This window comes from Oncorhynchus tshawytscha, linkage group LG34, assembly GCF_018296145.1.
Source record: "Oncorhynchus tshawytscha isolate Ot180627B linkage group LG34, Otsh_v2.0, whole genome shotgun sequence".
NCBI classification, from domain to species: domain Eukaryota; kingdom Metazoa; phylum Chordata; class Actinopteri; order Salmoniformes; family Salmonidae; genus Oncorhynchus; species Oncorhynchus tshawytscha.
Genome location: NC_056462.1, coordinates 4,567,195 through 4,584,912, shown reverse-complemented (window position 1 = coordinate 4,584,912; position 17,718 = coordinate 4,567,195). Strand labels below are relative to the sequence as shown.

Sequence of the window (17,718 nt, the reverse complement as noted above, 5' to 3'; positions counted from 1 at the left end):
TTGATCAGTCTAAAACTTTGCACATTCACTGCTGCCACCTAGTGGCCAAAATCGAGATTGCACCTGGGCTGGACTAATACATTATGGCCTTTCTCTTGCATTTCAAAGATGATGGTACAAAAAAATACAAAAAAACGGTTGTTTTTTTCATTGTATTATATTTTACCAGATCTATTGTGTTATTTTCTCCTACATTCCTTTCACATTTCCAAAAATGTCAAAGTGTTTCAAGAATATGCATATCCTTGCTTCAGGGCCTGACATACAGGCAGTTAGATTTGGGTATGTCATTTTAGGTGAAAATTGAAAAAAAGTGGCAGATCCTTAACAGTTTTTTAACAACCTACACTCTGGTTCATCACTACATAACAAGTCTGCTAACCACTCTCTTTATCTCAAGAGGGATGGGTATTATAATGTAATGAGCTCAGAAATGATGTCAGTCATGGATTATCCAATTTCTCACACATGCTTCTTCTGCTAAACCTCCATCTCATCTCCTCAGGGTGTTGTGATGTTGACGGTGATGATGTGATTACTGACAGGGTAATCAAATACACCACTGTAGATGGAGTTGTAATCTTATCTCTCGAGAGGGAGAGAAAGACTGGTGATGAGACGAGGGGTGTAAACATTTGCCCAAACAGTTGCAACTAAAACAGCAGTTTCTATTGGATAAATTCAGGTAGGTCCCTCCCCTTTCTTTCCTTCTGTTTGAGAAACATTTTGCAACAGAATCGTCTTAATGAATACACCACAGAGGGCTGCTGGTCTCATTGAGTCTATTCTCTCCTCTGTACCTGGACAAGATCACATCTTTCCGGTTCTTCACAGTGCGCACCACTGAACAGCTGGAGCTTTAGAGAGGAATGAACCATTTGTTCAGATGGAGAAGGCTTGCCAGACTGATGTTCATGCTGCAATATTTTGTCATTAATGGTATGTTTCTATTGTTTTTACTGATTTGCTGCACTAACTAAAATTGTATGTGGGAGATGACAGATAAGTAGGCAAATGTTTTTATTTTTAAATGTTCAATGTTTTAATTAGCAACATTGGTCAAATTTAAAAATGATGAACCAACATTTACACTGTGTGTAGCCTATCGCTAAGACAAAATAACATTCCTCCCTTCCTGGAGAGACGTGCTCCTGTATCCTGTCCGAGCATTAGACAAATATTTAAAGTAAGGGATAGATACAGACAGAGACTAGTTTCTAAAAACAGAGCTCTTTCATGGGAAGAAAGAGTTGTAGGATATAAAGGTTTGTGATCTATACACCAACTACAGAGTATGCCAATACCTTATTGATTCATCGACTAACTTAGATGAGAGATTAATAATATTTTGGAAACAACAGGCTGACAACTTTTTATAGTTCTCTGAGACTGAGACTGTAGCTTGTCATTAGAAAATAATTTGTGTTCTATAAGAATTTTGGCCAAATGACAGAAGTCACATGTTCACTGTGTTTAGGCTCACAGTGCCTGCCCATTGATGTTTGAAAAGACTGACTATGGATGTGACAATAAAACATGCACCTTCATGGACATGACTTCATCCCCAAAATGATGAAATTCTTTAATGGATATCAATATCGAAAAGTCATTAGGTAAAATTAACATTAAAACTCAGTGGCATTTAAGCTACTTTCGAGGGGGACATTAAACAGGAAATGTTTGTGGTTTATGTCATTATGTGGTCAGTGGCTGTCTGTCACATAGACGGATGGAAGAGTGCGAGGCAGGTCGTTGGAACAGGCGATGTCTTTTTGATGAAGTTCATGGTCTGGTCACAAGTCAGCTCACCACAAATGTGATGTACCTCTGTTCATAGCGTGAGACAAAAAAGTGGTGTTTTTTTAGGTTGCAAGTGTCTCGCTTGAATGTCTTAAAACTGAGAATGAAGACGTTCAAGAGAAATAAGAGCTTCTCTACATGACCAAAAGTATGTGGTCAGCAGTGGTGTAAAGTACTTAATTAAAAATACTTTAAAGTACTACTTAAGTAGTTTTTGAGGGTTGGCCTTATGAATTCGAGCAGCGTTCTCTTGGCATCCGCCAAACCCAGATTCATCCATCAGACTGCCAAATGGTGAAGCGTGATTTCCAATGCTCAAGAGTCCAATGGCGGTGAGCTTTACTTTAATCCAGCTGATGCTTCGCATTGCACATGGTGATTTTAGGCTTGTGTGTGTGTTTGCTCGGCCATGGAAACCCCTCGAGTTGGTCCCGATGAACAGTTCTTGTGCTGACATTGTTTCCAGAGGCATATTGGAACTCAGAAGTGAGTGTTACAACCGAGGACAGACCATTTTTACACGCTATAGGCCTACTATAGGCTAACGTTAACTAGCTGGCCTGGCACATCATTGCCAATGAAAGGAAGTTTGGCCAGCTAGCAAGCATTTTAGCCAGGCAGCCTAGAACAACATAACCTAAAAGTGTGTAGCCTACTGTATGACCGTTTCCAACATGAAAGAGGAGGATGTCATTGGTGTTTCTCTTCAAGTAGGTTGAGTCAACATATTTTTTATACTTGCATGCATAATTCTGCTTTGAAGGTGATAAACTTGTAACCCCACTTTTGAGAAAATGGCCTTTGAATGTTTTGGTACACCTACTGGAGAGTTCTTTGTCTACACATATTCAGCATCGTTCACACACTCTTAAGCCTTAGCCCCACCCAACCACTGATTTCAAGACTAAAACTGGTGAAAGTAGTAGTCTACAATAAGGAAATACTCCACGTAAAAATATATTTCACATACTCCTTGGTCTAGATCTTAATCTGACTATGAACGTGTCCAGATAAAAATATGTAGTAATTATTAGATGATGCTTACCCAGACACTAAATTGATGGGAAAATCAATGCTATAACCACCCCCCCCAGCCTCATCTAGCTGTGGTTGGGTCATTATTGTCTTGACATGTTCATGAAATAGCAAGCTAGCTAAACAATGAACCATAACACCAACCCATAGCTTCAGTACAAACGGATTGGTATAGCTAGCGACCATCCATGAAGTTTGAATCTGCAGGTAGCTAAAGCTAACCAACTAGGTTCAATGTTAGCCAGCTAGCTAACATATGGCTACAACTAGCATCTCCTTTGTTTTGTTGACGTTGAGTGAGAGGTTAAGTGCCCTCACCTCCTCCCTATAGACTGTCTCGTTGTTGTTGGTAATCAAGCCCAATGCAGGGGCCCCTCAGGGGTGCGTGCTCAGTCCCCTCCTGTACTCCATGTTCAATCATGACTGCACGGCCACGCACGACTCCAACACGATCATTACATTTGCAGATGACACAACAGTGGTAGGCCTGATTACCGACAGCCTATAGGGAGGAGGTCAGAGACATGGCCGTGTGGTCCCAGGACAACAACCTCTCCCTCAACATGATCAAAAAGAAGGAAATGATTGTGGACTACAGGAAAAAGAGGACCAAGCACGCCGCTGTTTTCATCGACGGGGACGCAGTGGAGCAGGTTGAGAGCTTCAAGTTCCTTGGTGTCCACAAACTAACATGGTCCAAGAACACCAAGGCAGTCGTGAAGAGGGCACGACCAAACTGATTCCCATTCAGGAGACTGAGAAGATTTGGCATGGGTCCTCAGATCCTCAAAAGGTTCTACAGCTGCACCATTGAGAGCATCCTGGTTGCATCACTGCCTGGTATGGTAACTGCTCTGCCTCTTACCGCAAGGCACTACAGAGGGTAGTGCGAACGGCCTCGTACATCACTGGGCCAAGCTTCCTGCCATCCAGGACCTCTATACCAGAGGAAGGCCCTAAAAAGGCCCTAAAAATTGTCAAAGACTCCAGCCACACTAGTCATAGACTGTTCTCTCTGCTACCACACGGCAAGCAGTACCGGAGCGTCAAGTCTCGGTCCAAGAGGCTTCTAAACAGCTTCTATCCCCAAGACAAAAGACTCATGAACATCTAATTAAATGGTTACCCAGACTATTTTCATTGCCCCCCACCCCCTTTCCCCCTCTTTACACCACTGCTACTCTCTGTTGTTATAATGAATGCATTTAATAACTTTACCTACATGTACATACTACCTCAACTAACCGGTGCCCCCGCACATTGACTCTGTATCGGTACCCCTCTGTATATAGTCTTGCTTTTGTTATTTTACTGCTGCTCTTTAATTACTTGCTACACTTATTCTTATCCTTATTTTTTGAAACTGCATTGTTGGTTAGGGGCTCGTAAGTAAGCATTTCACTGTAGTGTCTACACCTGCTGTATAGTTGGCGCATGTGACTAATGCGATTTGATTTGATTTGTTGGGAGGCCGGTAAGGTGGAGGTGATATGATCGATGACTAGTCTCAAAGCACTTCATGATGACAGAAGTGAGTGGTACGGGGCAGAAGTAATTTAGTTCAGTTCTTTTTGCCTTCTTGGGTACAGGAGGAATGGTAGCCATCTTGAAGTATGTGGGGACTTCAGACTGGGATAGGGAGCAATTGAATATGTCCGTAAACACACCAGCCAGCTGATCTGCGCATGCTCTGAGGACAAGGCTAGGGATGCCGTCTGGGCCAGCAGCCTTGCGAGGGTTAACACATTTAAATGTTTTACTCACGTCAGGCACCGAGAAGGTGAGGGGGGGCACAGTCCTTGTTAGCGGGCTGCGACAGTGGCACTGTATTATCCTCAAAGCGGTCAAAGAAGGTGTTTAGTTTGTCTGGAAGCGTGACGTTATTGTACGTGACGTGATTGGTTTTCTATTTTGTAGTCCGTTATTTCCTGTAGACCCTGCCACATACAGTGGGGCAAAAAAAGTATTTAGTCAGTATTTAGTCAGCCACCAATTGTGCAAGTTTTCCCACTTAAAAAGATGAGAGAGGCCTGTAATTTTCATCATAGGTACACTTAAACTATGACAGACAAAATGAGAAAAAAAATCCAGAAAATCACATTGTAGGATTTTTAATGAATTTATTTGCAAATTATGGTGGAAAATAATCAATAACAAAACTTTATCTCAATACTTTGTTATATACCCTTTGTTGGCAATGACAGAGGTCAAATGTTTTCTGGAAGTCTTCACAAGGTTTTCACACACTGTTGCTGGTAGTCTGTCATAGTTTAAGTGTACCTATGATGAAAATTACAGGCCTCTCTCATCTTTTTAAGTGGGAGAACTTGCACAATTGGTGGCTGACTAAATACCATTTTGCCCCACTGTACGTCTTGTGTCTGAGCTATTGAAATGCGACCACACCTTGTCACTGCACCGGCATTTTGCTTGTTTGATTGACTTGCGGAGGGAATAACTACAATTTTTATATTTATATTCAGTCATATTCCCAGACCTCTTTCCATGGTTAAAAGCGTTGGATCGCGCTGTCAGCTTTGAGAGAATGCCGCCATCCATCCACGGTTTCTGGTTAGGGTAGGTTTTAATAGTCACAGTGGGTACGACATCTCCAATGTACTTCTTTATAAACGTACTCACCGAGTCAGGTTATAGGTCGATGTTGTTCTCTGAGGCTGACCGGAACATATTCCAGTCAGCGTGATCAAAACAATCTTCTTGAAGCTTGGCTTCCGATTAGTCGGACCAGCGTTGAATGGTTCTCGTCACTGGTACATCCTGTTTGAGTTTCTGCCTATAAGACCTCAGAGCCTTGGATCATTACTGTTCTGTTATTATATTCTTTAATATTACATTTTGGGGTTGTGTCCACATACAATTGTCTCATGGTCGGTCTTGTTTCCACACAATTTAAGATGTTTGTTTGCCTTGCGCAGGGATGCATGCCAAGAATTTGAGAAGATCCACCTTGATTTCTTTGTATTTTTTGTCGTATAAAGTCTGCTCTTATGGTCTCTGTGTGCTCTTTTAAAACCTTTGCTTCACTGGCAATACCTTTTGCATTTTGGATTGCAAGGTTGCTGAGTTTGGTGCTTGTAAATATATCTGTCTTAGTTTATTACAGCTGGATGCAGTATATGTTACAGCTGGTTTGCAGTTGGCTAGTTGTAGCTAGATGTTTTTTAATGAAAACAAAGCCTACCTCGATTGTTTTCTGTCTGAATTGTTTTCTCTTGCTTGTGTAAGTTTAGTTACTAGTTTCCCTGTCCTTTGTCCTTTTGATTGTCCTTTTTGTTATTTGTTAGCTAGCTAGGTTTTTTAGCTAACAGCAGGTAGCCAGTAGCTAGAAACTCTTAGCAACTCCATAGAAATGTGAATGCAACTGTTAGCTTGTTAGCTATCCAGTTGAGTTATCTGGATAAAAGTTGTCTTCTGATGTTGTATTCTTAGTCCTTCTTTATCGTTCACTCACTTGTTTTTCTCAAATGTACTCTTCCTCAAAATAATTTGAAATATGATATCTAATACTAGATATTAGGACCTCATCATTTTACCAGCTGCTCTTGGAACTTGGAACAATAACTCAGTAACTCAGAACTGATGTTTTGAAATTATCTGTAATTTTCCAATGAAAAATATATTTCCCAGCAAAAATCATTGCAGTTGTGCAGTTGCACATGCTGTTTTTTTATATGGCTACTGCAATACCTGTGTCCAAAATAACACAGTTACAGTCACGTTTGTACCTGCAGGGTTAATGTTAGATTATACTGAACAATTCAGTACAATTCAGTAATTGTGTAGTACAGGGGTAGGCAATCCTCTTCCTGGAGGGCCGCAGGTACTACAGGATTTTGTTCCAACTAGGCACCACACCTGACCAACTGAGCTAATTGATCAGTTCAGTTATTGCCTAAATTAAACACACCTGTCCTTCCAGGTCAGTTAAATGAAAAACATCAATCACCTGCGTCACTCCAGGATCATGGTTGCCTAAGCCCTGGTGTAGTGGTTATGTCCTAACTCTGGTTAATTTGCAGATATACTGCAATTGCTGCTTTCAAAATAACCATTATACTGCAAATACTGTAACTGCAGTTTCACAATTCAAATGAACTACAAGTTGATGGCACAGCAGTAAAACTGTTAATTGACAGTTTTACTGTTACAGTAGCCAGCTGCAGAAATAGCCCCTCAACATTTTTCAAAACTGTTTTTCTTATAACAAGTCACTGTTTGTGTGTTGTCTATCCTTTGTTACAATCCCTATGGCGATGCTGAGAGGCATGTTTATCCTAAATGAACAAAACTTTGGTATGCGAGTATGTGTGGGTGAGACATAAACGCAGAAAGATATTAGGCTTATTTCGTATGCATACTTAATATCAAATCAAATGTATTTATATAGCCCTTCTTACATCAGCTGATATATCAAAGTGCTGTACAGAAACCCAGTCTAAAACCCCAAACAGCAAGCAATGCAGGTGTAGAAGCACGGTGGCTAGGAAATACTCTCTAGAATGGTCAAAACCTAGTAAGAAACATAGAGAGGAACCAGGCTATGAGGGGTGGCCAGACCTCTTCTGGCTGTGTCTGGAGTATGTACGCTGGAGGCTAGCTTCCTTGTGCTGAAGAACATACAACACTAGGGAGGCTATCACCACAATGTTCATCGTCTCATCACCAATTTATGTAGTTAATTTACTTAGAGAATGTGAAAACAATGTTGTACAAAAGTACTGTAGTTACACTCCTAGACCTACCCACATGTAGGGGCTGTAAAATAGCCTTCCTTTTCCCAGTGCAATTTCACTTTCATTTTTAGAAATCCAAACACCCCTATCAGGTATACATTGATCTGACAACTGTAAGAATTATACGGGTGACCTTTAGCATTACTGAGAACTATTCTGTTTGCAGCAATGAAAAGTATTCATTGCAGTGGAAACTTATTTCACCACATACAGTAGGCCTGTTAGTGAGATGGGACTCCTGTACACAGGGAAGACTGTGTGGGGCTGCTTCTCAGTGTGGTCAAACCACTAACGTGACAGAAGAAGGCGGACCACACGATGTGACAGACTGATGGGAAAGGAAATGACTCTGTGTTCACAAGCAGAGACACAGTCACATATTCAGATAGACTATGTACACAGTTCGCTTTTGGAGGACAAATACATTATGTTCGTAAGGTGTGCATGAGTTCTCTTCTATCCACCTGTAGAACTAATACTGAAAAGTTGCTCCTGTACAAGCCCAATAATATGCCTTTGTGGCTATGAGTCAATAACCAGATTATTAAACTAATGACCTGGGTAACCTAATGTCTAATTGAGCCCACCTGCTGCCTACATTAAGACTATGTCTCCACAGAGGATGTGACACTGAAACATTTGTTCTACCTCACTCAACACCTTAAACCATAGCTGTGGGAAGTAGGGGTGCTGCAGCACCCTCTGAAAAATCAGAAGTAGTGCACTGGGCATTTAATCGTCCTGTATTAGCGGACCGATATAGCCATCTGTAGTGCCGATATAGCCCCCCCACCCCCAAACTACTTCCTGCAGCTGGGCCTAAAATCTGCAAATATTTTGCAGATAAGACTTTTTTATTTATGAAAAAGAAGAAGATACTATTTAGGGAAAAAAAGGAAATACTTTAAAGTACTACTTCACTTGTTTTTGGGGAGTATCTGTACTTTACCATTTCTATTTTTGACAACTTCTACTTTTACTCCACTACATTCCTAAAGAAAATAATGTACATTTTACTCCATGCATTTTCCCTGACACCCAAAAGTACTCATTACATTTTCAATGCTTAGCAGGACAAAAAAAAAGTCAAATGCACGCACTTATCAAGAGAACAGACTCATTGACCACAAATGCTTAGTTTGTAAATTATGTGTGACTGTTGGAGTGTGCCCCTGGCTATCCGTAAATAAAAACTATTAAAAAAATACTTTTCATACTTTTTCATACTTTTACCTTTCATACTTAAGTATATTTTAGCCTTTACATTTACTTTTGATACTTAAGTAGATTTAAAACCAAACACTTACATTTTTACTCAAGTAGTATTTTACTGGGTGACTCATTTTTATTTTTTATTAAGGTGTCTTTAATGTTATTCAAGTATGACAATTTGATACTTTTTCCACCAATGATTATTGATATACATTACATCTGTCTAGATAATTACATCTGAGTAATTTAGCAGACACATTTCTACAGGCTACAGCTGCTTATAATCAGAATATTTTTACAGTGTCCATTTGTACATGATGGACAACCATCATGCCCCTGATCTATTTTTCTGTTTTCTCAACACAAAACCTTGTTTGAACAAATAACACATAGGCTAACGCCTACAATAGTCCTCTATCAGGTTGAAATGTTCCTCTGACCCTGAAATTCAAAGGATTCCATCTTGGCTATTTGAGAGGCTGTAGTGGAACGTTATGTTACTTGGTAATGAAATATCTCTGTAAAGTCATGTGCTTTTTCAGTGATATCCTTGACTTTTATTTGGGGGGGGGGGAACTTTCCTCAATCAGAGAATGCATTTCCATGTGAACTTAATTTCGGACAAATATTCAACTACTATTAATTATTTCCTGACCCCAACGATCACATTAGACCTGTAAATAACTAAGAAGGACTTTGATACTCAAGTCAGTAGTGTCATTCCAGATGACTACCATATAGACGTGCAGAAAACATGAACTAATGATTGAATGCCATTGTCATCTTCAGTGCAGTCTGACATCAGATCACTATATCATATGGATGCAGTTACTGACATGTTAAACACTTATCCAGGTATTGTGAGATTTAGTGTGCGACTGCAGTCATTGTGTTAATATTTAGTCTCTCTCTTTCCACAGTTCTCTGTGCTTCCCAGCAAACAGTCCAGTCTGAGATTCAGCAGGTGAAAGGCATCGTGGGACAGTCTTTCTCTTTTCAAGAGAGGGTGATCAAGTCTGGCAATTTACTTTATGGAGAACTTGGCAGTATTGCAAATGTGTACCCTGGTAAACGAAGCAAAATCACCCTTGAGAAGAGATTTGAAAACCGCCTCCGCTTGAACAATGTTACAAGATACTTCACTCTGTCAGCCCTTCAGATTGACGATGCTGGGGTTTATACTGTGGAGAATACAGATGAAGGGAAAAAAATAAAAACATTTGAGCTCACTGTATACAGTAAGTGTTTTTGTATCTGTGTGTTGTATATTTCGAAAACATTTAATATAGGTTCCAATTTCAATTTATTTGTATTTTTTCTTCTAGATGTTGTTTCCAAACCTCAGGTGACAGAGTGTAACAGCAGCTCCTGTAGTGTGGTGTGTTCTGTGGACAATGAAAAAGAGGTGACCTTGACCTTGTACAGGGGAGAGGAAATACTAAACCAAACCAGCAGTCCTGACCTCACCACCGATCTCTCTCTCCGTTTGGAGGTAGAGGGAAAGAACTACAACTCCGCCTACAGCTGTGTGGCTTCCAACCCTGTCAGCAATGAGACAGTTCTTGTCCCAAAATGTTGCAGTGAAGATGGTCGTGCTAATGATGCAGGTAAGACACATTTTGAATTAAAACCATCCAGAAAATAGCAATTACCAAGTGAAAGTGAAGTGTAGTTGAGCTCATTCAAAACATATTTTACAAAAATAATTTCCTTGTGCTTTATTTCAGACAGTGATGGGATGACTCTGGGTATGGTTATTGCTGTAATCTGCGTTTTGGTTGCCTCTGGGCTGGTTGGACTTGCAATCTATCTAAAGAAGAGTAGAAATGAACACTCACAAGGCAGGTATTTATCTTTTACAGGCGTGAGGTCCCTCCCCAAAGTCAAAACATGCATAGCCTTTAAAAAATGTTTTTTACAATCAAGGGTAGTGTTTTGGAAAAGGTAGGAAATGTTTGCTTGAACCCAGGATGCAGGTCAAATAAAGTGTCGTATCTTCCACACTTCCTCTGCTTGGTCAGACAGTGTCATTATCCCAGACAACTTCTCGAAATGTTGAAAAAGCAGAAGGCACACACACTCTCTGACAATGATCACTTGAATAGCTTGGCTTATCTGACACCAAAATAGCTCCTGAGTGTTTACAGAACCTGTCCAGGGGGGTGAGCATATGTATGTCTCTGTCAGTTAGTCACACCTCCCCTTAGGCCTATATTTACTTTCCTTAATTTGTCTTCTTAGATTCAGCTGGAAGAGTGCAGGTTGACATTGAGTATACAGAGATAACTCCTAAAAAACGAACAGATAACCAGGTTAGTAAAAATGTTACAGGCTGATTGACAATACAGCAGCCCTCATGTCTACAACTGTTGGCTTTATCTCTGTGTCAGTGGGTTAATGTGGTCTTGAGTTGCACAGACCACCTGAGTTTGATACCCGGCCTGATTTCGTTGCAACCAGTATTGCCCATTTGGTTGCACAATGAGAAGCCACACGGCGCATATGGTGTACCGGAGCGCCAAGTCTAGGTCCAAAAGACTTCTTAACAGCTTCTACCCCCAAGCCATAAAACTCCTGAACAGCTAATCAAATGCCGACCCAGACTATTTGCATTGCCCCCCACACCCCTCCCCTATTTTACACAGCTGCTACTCCCTGTTTATTATCTATGCATAGTCACTTTAACTCTACCTACATATACTGTACATACTACCTCAATCCTCGACTAATCAGCACATTGACTCTGTACCGGTACACCCCCTGTTTATAGCCCCGCTATTGTTATTTCACTGCTGCTCTTTAATTATTTGTAACTTTTTTACTTAACACTTATTTTTCTTAAAACTGCATTGTTGGTTAAGGGCTTGTACAGTAAGTAAGCATTTCACTGTAAGGTCTACTACACCTGTCGTATTCGGCGCATGTGACAAATAACATTTGATTTGATTAGCAATTCCTTTGATCTTCATGTAGTCTTCTACAGTATTTGCAAAGTCTGTAGAATTTTAAAGTTAGGCTTAGTGATTCCTTCCACTAGCTTTAGGAAAGGTTCTAGATGTGTTGTGTTGACTGTTGAGTTCCGTACTGCAGAACAATGAGAGTAGACCTAGAGATCGTCAGGCTTGTCCCGTTTCCTTCCTCTGGCACAAAGTTTATAATAAAGAAGCATAAGATCCTTTTTTAAACATTTTTACTTTCCTAACCTCTTATCTCCCCACTCTCTGCCCCTTCTTTCCCTGTCCCTCCCTCCCCTACCTACCCCCTTCTCCTTGCCTAGGAGGAGCGAACAGATATACCAGAATTGGAGTGGCGTAGAGACAACCCTAAGCTGACATCAGTTTATGATACACTCCTGTTACATCGCATGGCTGCCAGCGGGGATGTTGACACAGCATGAAAGAGACAAATGTGAAGTCAATAGGATAACTCACATCATGTAGGGGACAGTATATCATGAAGAGGACATTGAAACAAAACTAAAGTAAAAAATGATTCACCCAGAAAACCTTTTAGAGGCACAGTTGTTATGGGAGAAAAATCCCCTGGAACTGTTGTTCTGATATTAGAATTTCAGGCTTCCTTTGTAGGTCATTCTCACAAACCTGTCAAATAGAGACCTCGATGACATTCACTGATAAGGACCAATTCAATAGCTATCCATTGAGTTAGTAGCAGGATATCCTTCTTTTCAAGTGCCTTTTTCCCCAAATCTCAATGTATAGGTTAAAACAAATGAAACATATCTTTGAATACAATTCACTAGTGTGTTTGCTATGCTACTGCTGGACCAACGCTTATTTTCAGTATGGTCTGTTCTGTTGATTAAAATGTAGGTGCCTCCCCTGTATCTTTTTATAGCTGGTCATTGTTTAGCTTGCCAGTGGATAGCAGCTGTGTACATCATATAAAAAGAGCAGGCGTTTGAGATAAAGCCACCTACTCCTTAGAAGCTAAGGCTGTTAGGCTGCTTTAGAAACAAAAGGTCCATAGATAAAATGTTTTCTTTTCACCGTGTATGTTGTATTGAAATATTTCTGAGGGATAGATCTTGATTTAATTAAATTGTAGCTCTTAATTAGCTTGTTTAGTTTATTATGATGGACCATTTATTGGTTGTCCTTATCTATGAAGCACATCCTTCCTTAAGAATACAATAACTCCCTCCTGCAGACTCTGTAGACTCTCCTTCTATCAGAGCATGTTGTGCTCCACCTACATTATTGCAGCCTTTGTATATATCTGTGCGAGCACAGGTTACTGTGACCCGAAAATACCAAATCTGTTGATACCATAGTGAGTTGTTGCACTGTAGGCATTGTTATACTTCTCTATTTCAGAGTAGTTACTGAGACTGAATATGAATATGTAATTCACGTTTCACTATTTTAAAATAATCTCTTCACTTATTCAAACTGATGAAAATAAACATGTTGTACTGAGCTTCAATATATTAAATCAAAAACTTACCAATACATTTCATTTATAGTCATAAAATGTGTATATTTCCTGATGTTTTTCAGTCATCAATACATCAATGCCCATGCTTGAAATATATTAATGTTTTACATACTCTAGCACAACTCAAAATATGATGGTAGATTACTCCATTCCCCATTTATGTTTTTGTTGTCATTTAAATCTATGTAAACAAATAATGTATTGCTTCAGAAACTACCTGCCCTCCAGGACACCTACACCACCCGATGTCACAGAAAGGCCAAAAAGATCATCAAGGACAACAACCACCTGAGCCACTGCCTGTTCACCCCGCTATCATCCAGAAGGCGAGGTCAGTACAGGTACATCAAAGCTGGGACCAAGAGACTGGTTAAACAGCTTCTATCTCAAAGACATCAGACTGTTAAACAGCCATCACTAACATTGAGTAGCTGCTGCCAACATACTGACTCAAATCTCTAACCACTTTAATAATAAAAAATTGGATGTAATAAATGTATCGCTAGTCACTTTAAACAATGCCACTTCATACAATGTTTACATACCCTACATTACTCATCTCATATGTATATACTGTACTCTATACCATCTACTGCAACTTGTCTATGCCGTTTGGCCATCGCTCATCCATATATTTATATGTACATATTCTAATTCATTCCTTTACTCTTGTGTGTATTAGGTAGTTGGTGTGAAATTGTTAGATATTACTGCATGGTTGGAACTAGAAGCACAAGCATTTCGCTACACTCGCATTAACATCTGCTAACCATATGTATGTGAGCAATAACATTAGATTTGATTGACAAGATGGTCAAGTGACCACTTTTCTTCTTCATTGGCTGATTGCTTCAATCTCATAGGAATCCTCACCCAGTTGACTACCCTAAAGTGGTTGAAGCCATCATTGGCAATGTCCATGCTGAAACAGGTTATATCAATGATGAGTCCTCTATCTCTATGACAACAGGCACAACTTGGATAAACTCATTTTTTTTCAAAGTTGCTCAAATGCCACGTGTGTCCACTTCTGTGCATTCATAACAACTTAACCATTCTAAACTTAACCAAACTTCTATTGAATCAAGTAAGTCTCACGTAGCAAATTAGCAATTACGTTTTTTGTTGACCCTCATGAACCTCAATACAAAATGTTCTCACTTCATGGGCTTATTTTTGTGGAGAGATTTTGCGGGCAGAGTAAATCCTCTAGTGCAATTAAAATAAATTCCACTCAGTTATAAAACATGAGAGTTTCATTGAATCTGACAGGTCACACTTCCAAATACCAAAAAAATATGTAACTTTTCTCTGGAAACAATGTTCATATACTCTTTTAACCTCAGTGCTTGGAATAGCCAATTATATTTCCACCAAATTTGATCTCTTCTTTTTGAAGCCCTCAAGCCAGGATCAACTTGTGGGTTAAACTAATGTATTCTGGGAAATGTAATATTTCCCCCATATTGAACGAAATGTAAGTGATTAGTTAAGTTATTGGAATATTCACATGCTGGTTTTGTTAACCTTGATCATAAATTTTATTGTTTCAACAAAATTTTATGTGCATGTCTATAACAACACGTTTGATGTTTTGTGAACAAGTATACAGCTAATATAGAATAGAAGAGACATTTTCATTTCACTGAATTCAATTCTATTTCCTTAAATTTAATTCCATATCCTGTTTACTACTTCAATTGGAATTCAATTCAAATTCAATAATTTTATTGGAATTTATCAGACATTCTCAATTCAATTCTGAATTGAGCCCAACCCTGTTTCCTATGGAAGATTGACAGTATCATTTAAAACAACTGAAATTCCCATTAGGGTCAGCATTCTCTGATGTGACACTCCAACCATCTTTTGAGGTACCATTTGAAGGTTTGCATTTCTATTGTGTTCTCATTTTACTACATTTAACAGACAACATGACTCCCACCCTGTATTCAAGAGAATGCTGATTTGAGGCCAACCCCGCTGTGTATCTCTTCCGGGAGGAAATCACAAGTGTACCCCAGACCAACGCCACAGATTGTGACATCAGACTGCGAAGGAGAATTCTGGCCAACAGGGGGCGACCTTGCCACCGAGGGAGAACATACAGCCGTTACTCAGAGGAGCAAGTGTAAGTACTATCTCTTCATGATTTTCATATGCCTGGAATTATATACTGAATCTACTTCCTATTGACATTTATTCTGTAGCTCATCTCACTGTGCACACAACATTTAGAGCTAAGTTCACTAGATACTAGATACGATTTAGTTTGTCAGAATGTTTCTCTCTTGTAGGCATGCATACATAAATTCCTAAACAATCTAATCTGTATTTATTCTCTCTCTCTCTCTCTCTCTCTCTCTCTCTCTCTCTCTCTCTCTCTCTCTCTCTCTCTCTCTCAGCAGTAGGAGTCAGGGAGAAACTCCAATCAGAGCTGAGAGAGAAGTGCGCGTCATTGTGTGATGGAACCCCAGCAGGACAAGAGGTGCGGAGCCCACTCCTATGTGGAACTCCTCATCACCGAAGGCAACATCCAATGGCACAACGATATGCTGCCACGCGAACCGTAAGGTCACCATCAGATATGCCCACTGCTAATGAGGAAGCAACGATCAAGCTTGACAATATCTTCAAACCACTGATATCTCTGGATTGGCCTCAAGTAAAAAACGTCCTGATGAAGGGACCCGCAGGCTCAGGGAAGATGGCAATTGTCCAGAAGTTTGTCTTTAACTGGGCCGAGGACAGAGCCAATCAGGAAGTTGACTCCTTGTTTGTCTTTCCCTTCAGTGAACTCAATTGGCTAATGGACCGGAGCTTCAGTCTGAGTGGCCTCATCTGCCACTTTCACTCGTCCATGACGTCGAGAACGAGAACCCTGGTCTGGATCTGAGTCGGTCTAAAGTGGACTTCATCTTGGACGGTTTGGACCAATTCAACCTTCCCCTGGACTTTGAAAGCATATCAGTGGAGTCTGACATCAATAAGGAGATGCCTTTGCCCATCCTCCTAGCGAACCTCATCTGGTGTCAGCTGCTTCTTCCCTCCGCCTACGTCTGGGTGATCACCAGGACTCCCCATCGACGTCCTCCCCCAACAACAGTGCTTGACAGAGATAAGGGGCTTTGACAAAACCCAGAAGAGGGAGTTCTTTAGAAAGAGGTTTGGCGATCAGAGTCTGGTGCACAAAGCTATCTCCCTAGTCATGAAAGCTATTGCCCTAGAGTCATCACGGAACCTCTGCATCCTGTATCAAACACCGTTGTGCTGTGAGATGTTGGCGGCCATTTTGGAAAACACTGAGGCGGGAGTGTGTGTCGAGATAGACACTCTGACGCAACTATACACTCACTTTTTGCTTGTTCATATCGGTTTGAAGAACGATCGAAATGGTGAACACTCAGAATCAATCAGAGAGGTTGTTCGTAAGCTTGGGATGCTGGCTTTTCTACAACTGGAAAGAGGAAGCATCATATTCAGCGTGAGTGATGTGATGGAACATGGAATCGACGTCTCCAAAAGTTCCATATTCCACAGGTTGTGTAGGCTGCTCATAGCAGGGTGTGAGATGTACCTGGAGGAAATGTACCACTTTGCGTACACAGGCATTCAAGACTACCTAGCTGCCCTGCACGTGTTTCTCACCTACACAAATAAAAGGAGAAACCTACTACTCCAACCTACTACACTCTTTGATCAATTGAAAGGGACGTTCAGGAGAGCAACCCTTTTAGACCTCCACAGATGCTCCGTGGACAGGGTTTTACGGAACACGCACGGAACTTATGACCTCTTCCTCTGCTTCCTCCTTGGCCTTTCAACAACACCCAACCAGACTCTCTTAGATCTAGCATGTCTAGGGAAAGGTTTAAAGGTCACAGGCTATAAAGGTGATCACAGAGATCACGGCGGAATACATTAAGCAGGCGATCAAGTCTGAGCCTTACCTTCAGACCACTGTGGCACTTTTCCGCAGTCTGCGGGAGCTAGGGGACGCCTCACTGGGCAGGGAGGTCCGACGCTACCTGACCTCCGAGTCCCGGTGGGAGTCTCTCGATGTGCAAAACTGATAGAGACATACCCCAAGCAACTTACAGCTGTAATCGCAGCAAAAGGTGGCGCTACAAAGTATTAACTTAAGGGGGCTGAATAATTTTGCACGCCCAATTTTTCAGTTTTTGATTTGTTAAAAAAGTTTGAAATATCCAATAAATGTCGTTCCACTTCATGATTGTGTCCCACTTGTTGTTGATTCTTCACAAAAAATTACAGTTTTATATCTTTATGTTTGAAGCCTGAAATGTGGCAAAAGGTCGCAAAGTTCAAGGGGGCCGAATACTTTCGCAAGGCACTGTATATCCAAAATGTCCATTTATTTGGCGCGTTTCATCCAGAGAAAAACAGCTTCCAATTTGCGAAAAGTCACTACAAAATATCTCAAAAGTTACCTGTAAAC

At 40.6% G+C, this 17,718-nt stretch overlaps 1 protein-coding gene and 1 long non-coding RNA gene across 6 annotated transcripts; both read left to right on the top strand.

Annotated features, from left to right (window-relative positions):
- The first annotated feature begins 754 nt into the window (after positions 1-754).
- LOC112231741 (SLAM family member 5) lies at positions 755-13,280 on the top strand. Of its 4 annotated transcripts, none has more exons than XM_042311841.1 (6): positions 755-939; positions 9,722-10,039; positions 10,127-10,408; positions 10,529-10,646; positions 11,043-11,113; positions 12,079-12,208. In XM_042311841.1, the coding sequence occupies exons 1-5, from the start codon at positions 870-872 to the stop codon at positions 11,065-11,067; spliced, it is 813 nt and encodes a 270-aa protein (XP_042167775.1). In that variant the 5' UTR covers positions 755-869; the 3' UTR covers positions 11,068-11,113; positions 12,079-12,208. The 4 variants fall into 4 exon arrangements, with proteins under 4 accessions (XP_042167775.1, XP_024254266.1, XP_024254265.1 ...); XM_024398496.2 differs by having other exon boundaries at positions 759-939; positions 10,529-10,642; positions 12,079-13,280; XM_024398498.2 differs by lacking the exon at positions 11,043-11,113 and having other exon boundaries at positions 756-939; positions 10,529-10,642; positions 12,079-13,280.
- A 268-nt stretch (positions 13,281-13,548) lies between these two features.
- LOC112231767 lies at positions 13,549-17,415 on the top strand. Of its 2 annotated transcripts, none has more exons than XR_002950514.2 (3): positions 13,549-13,590; positions 15,217-15,390; positions 15,668-17,415. It is a non-coding gene; the product is annotated as an uncharacterized LOC112231767 (long non-coding RNA). The 2 variants fall into 2 exon arrangements; XR_002950513.2 differs by having other exon boundaries at positions 13,552-13,590; positions 15,189-15,390.
- Positions 17,416-17,718: the final 303 nt, after the last annotated feature.

Excerpts from the sequence above, each read along its gene's own strand:
- LOC112231741 (XM_024398496.2), top strand. The coding sequence starts at position 870 with ATGAACCATTTGTTCAGATGGAGAAGGCTTGCCAGACTGATGTTCATG. Across the intron at positions 10,040-10,126 it reads ATTTGAGCTCACTGTATACA|ATGTTGTTTCCAAACCTCAG; the intron begins GTAAGTGTTTTT and ends TTTTTCTTCTAG. Across the intron at positions 10,643-11,042 it reads TAGAAATGAACACTCACAAG|ATTCAGCTGGAAGAGTGCAG; the intron begins GCAGGTATTTAT and ends TTGTCTTCTTAG.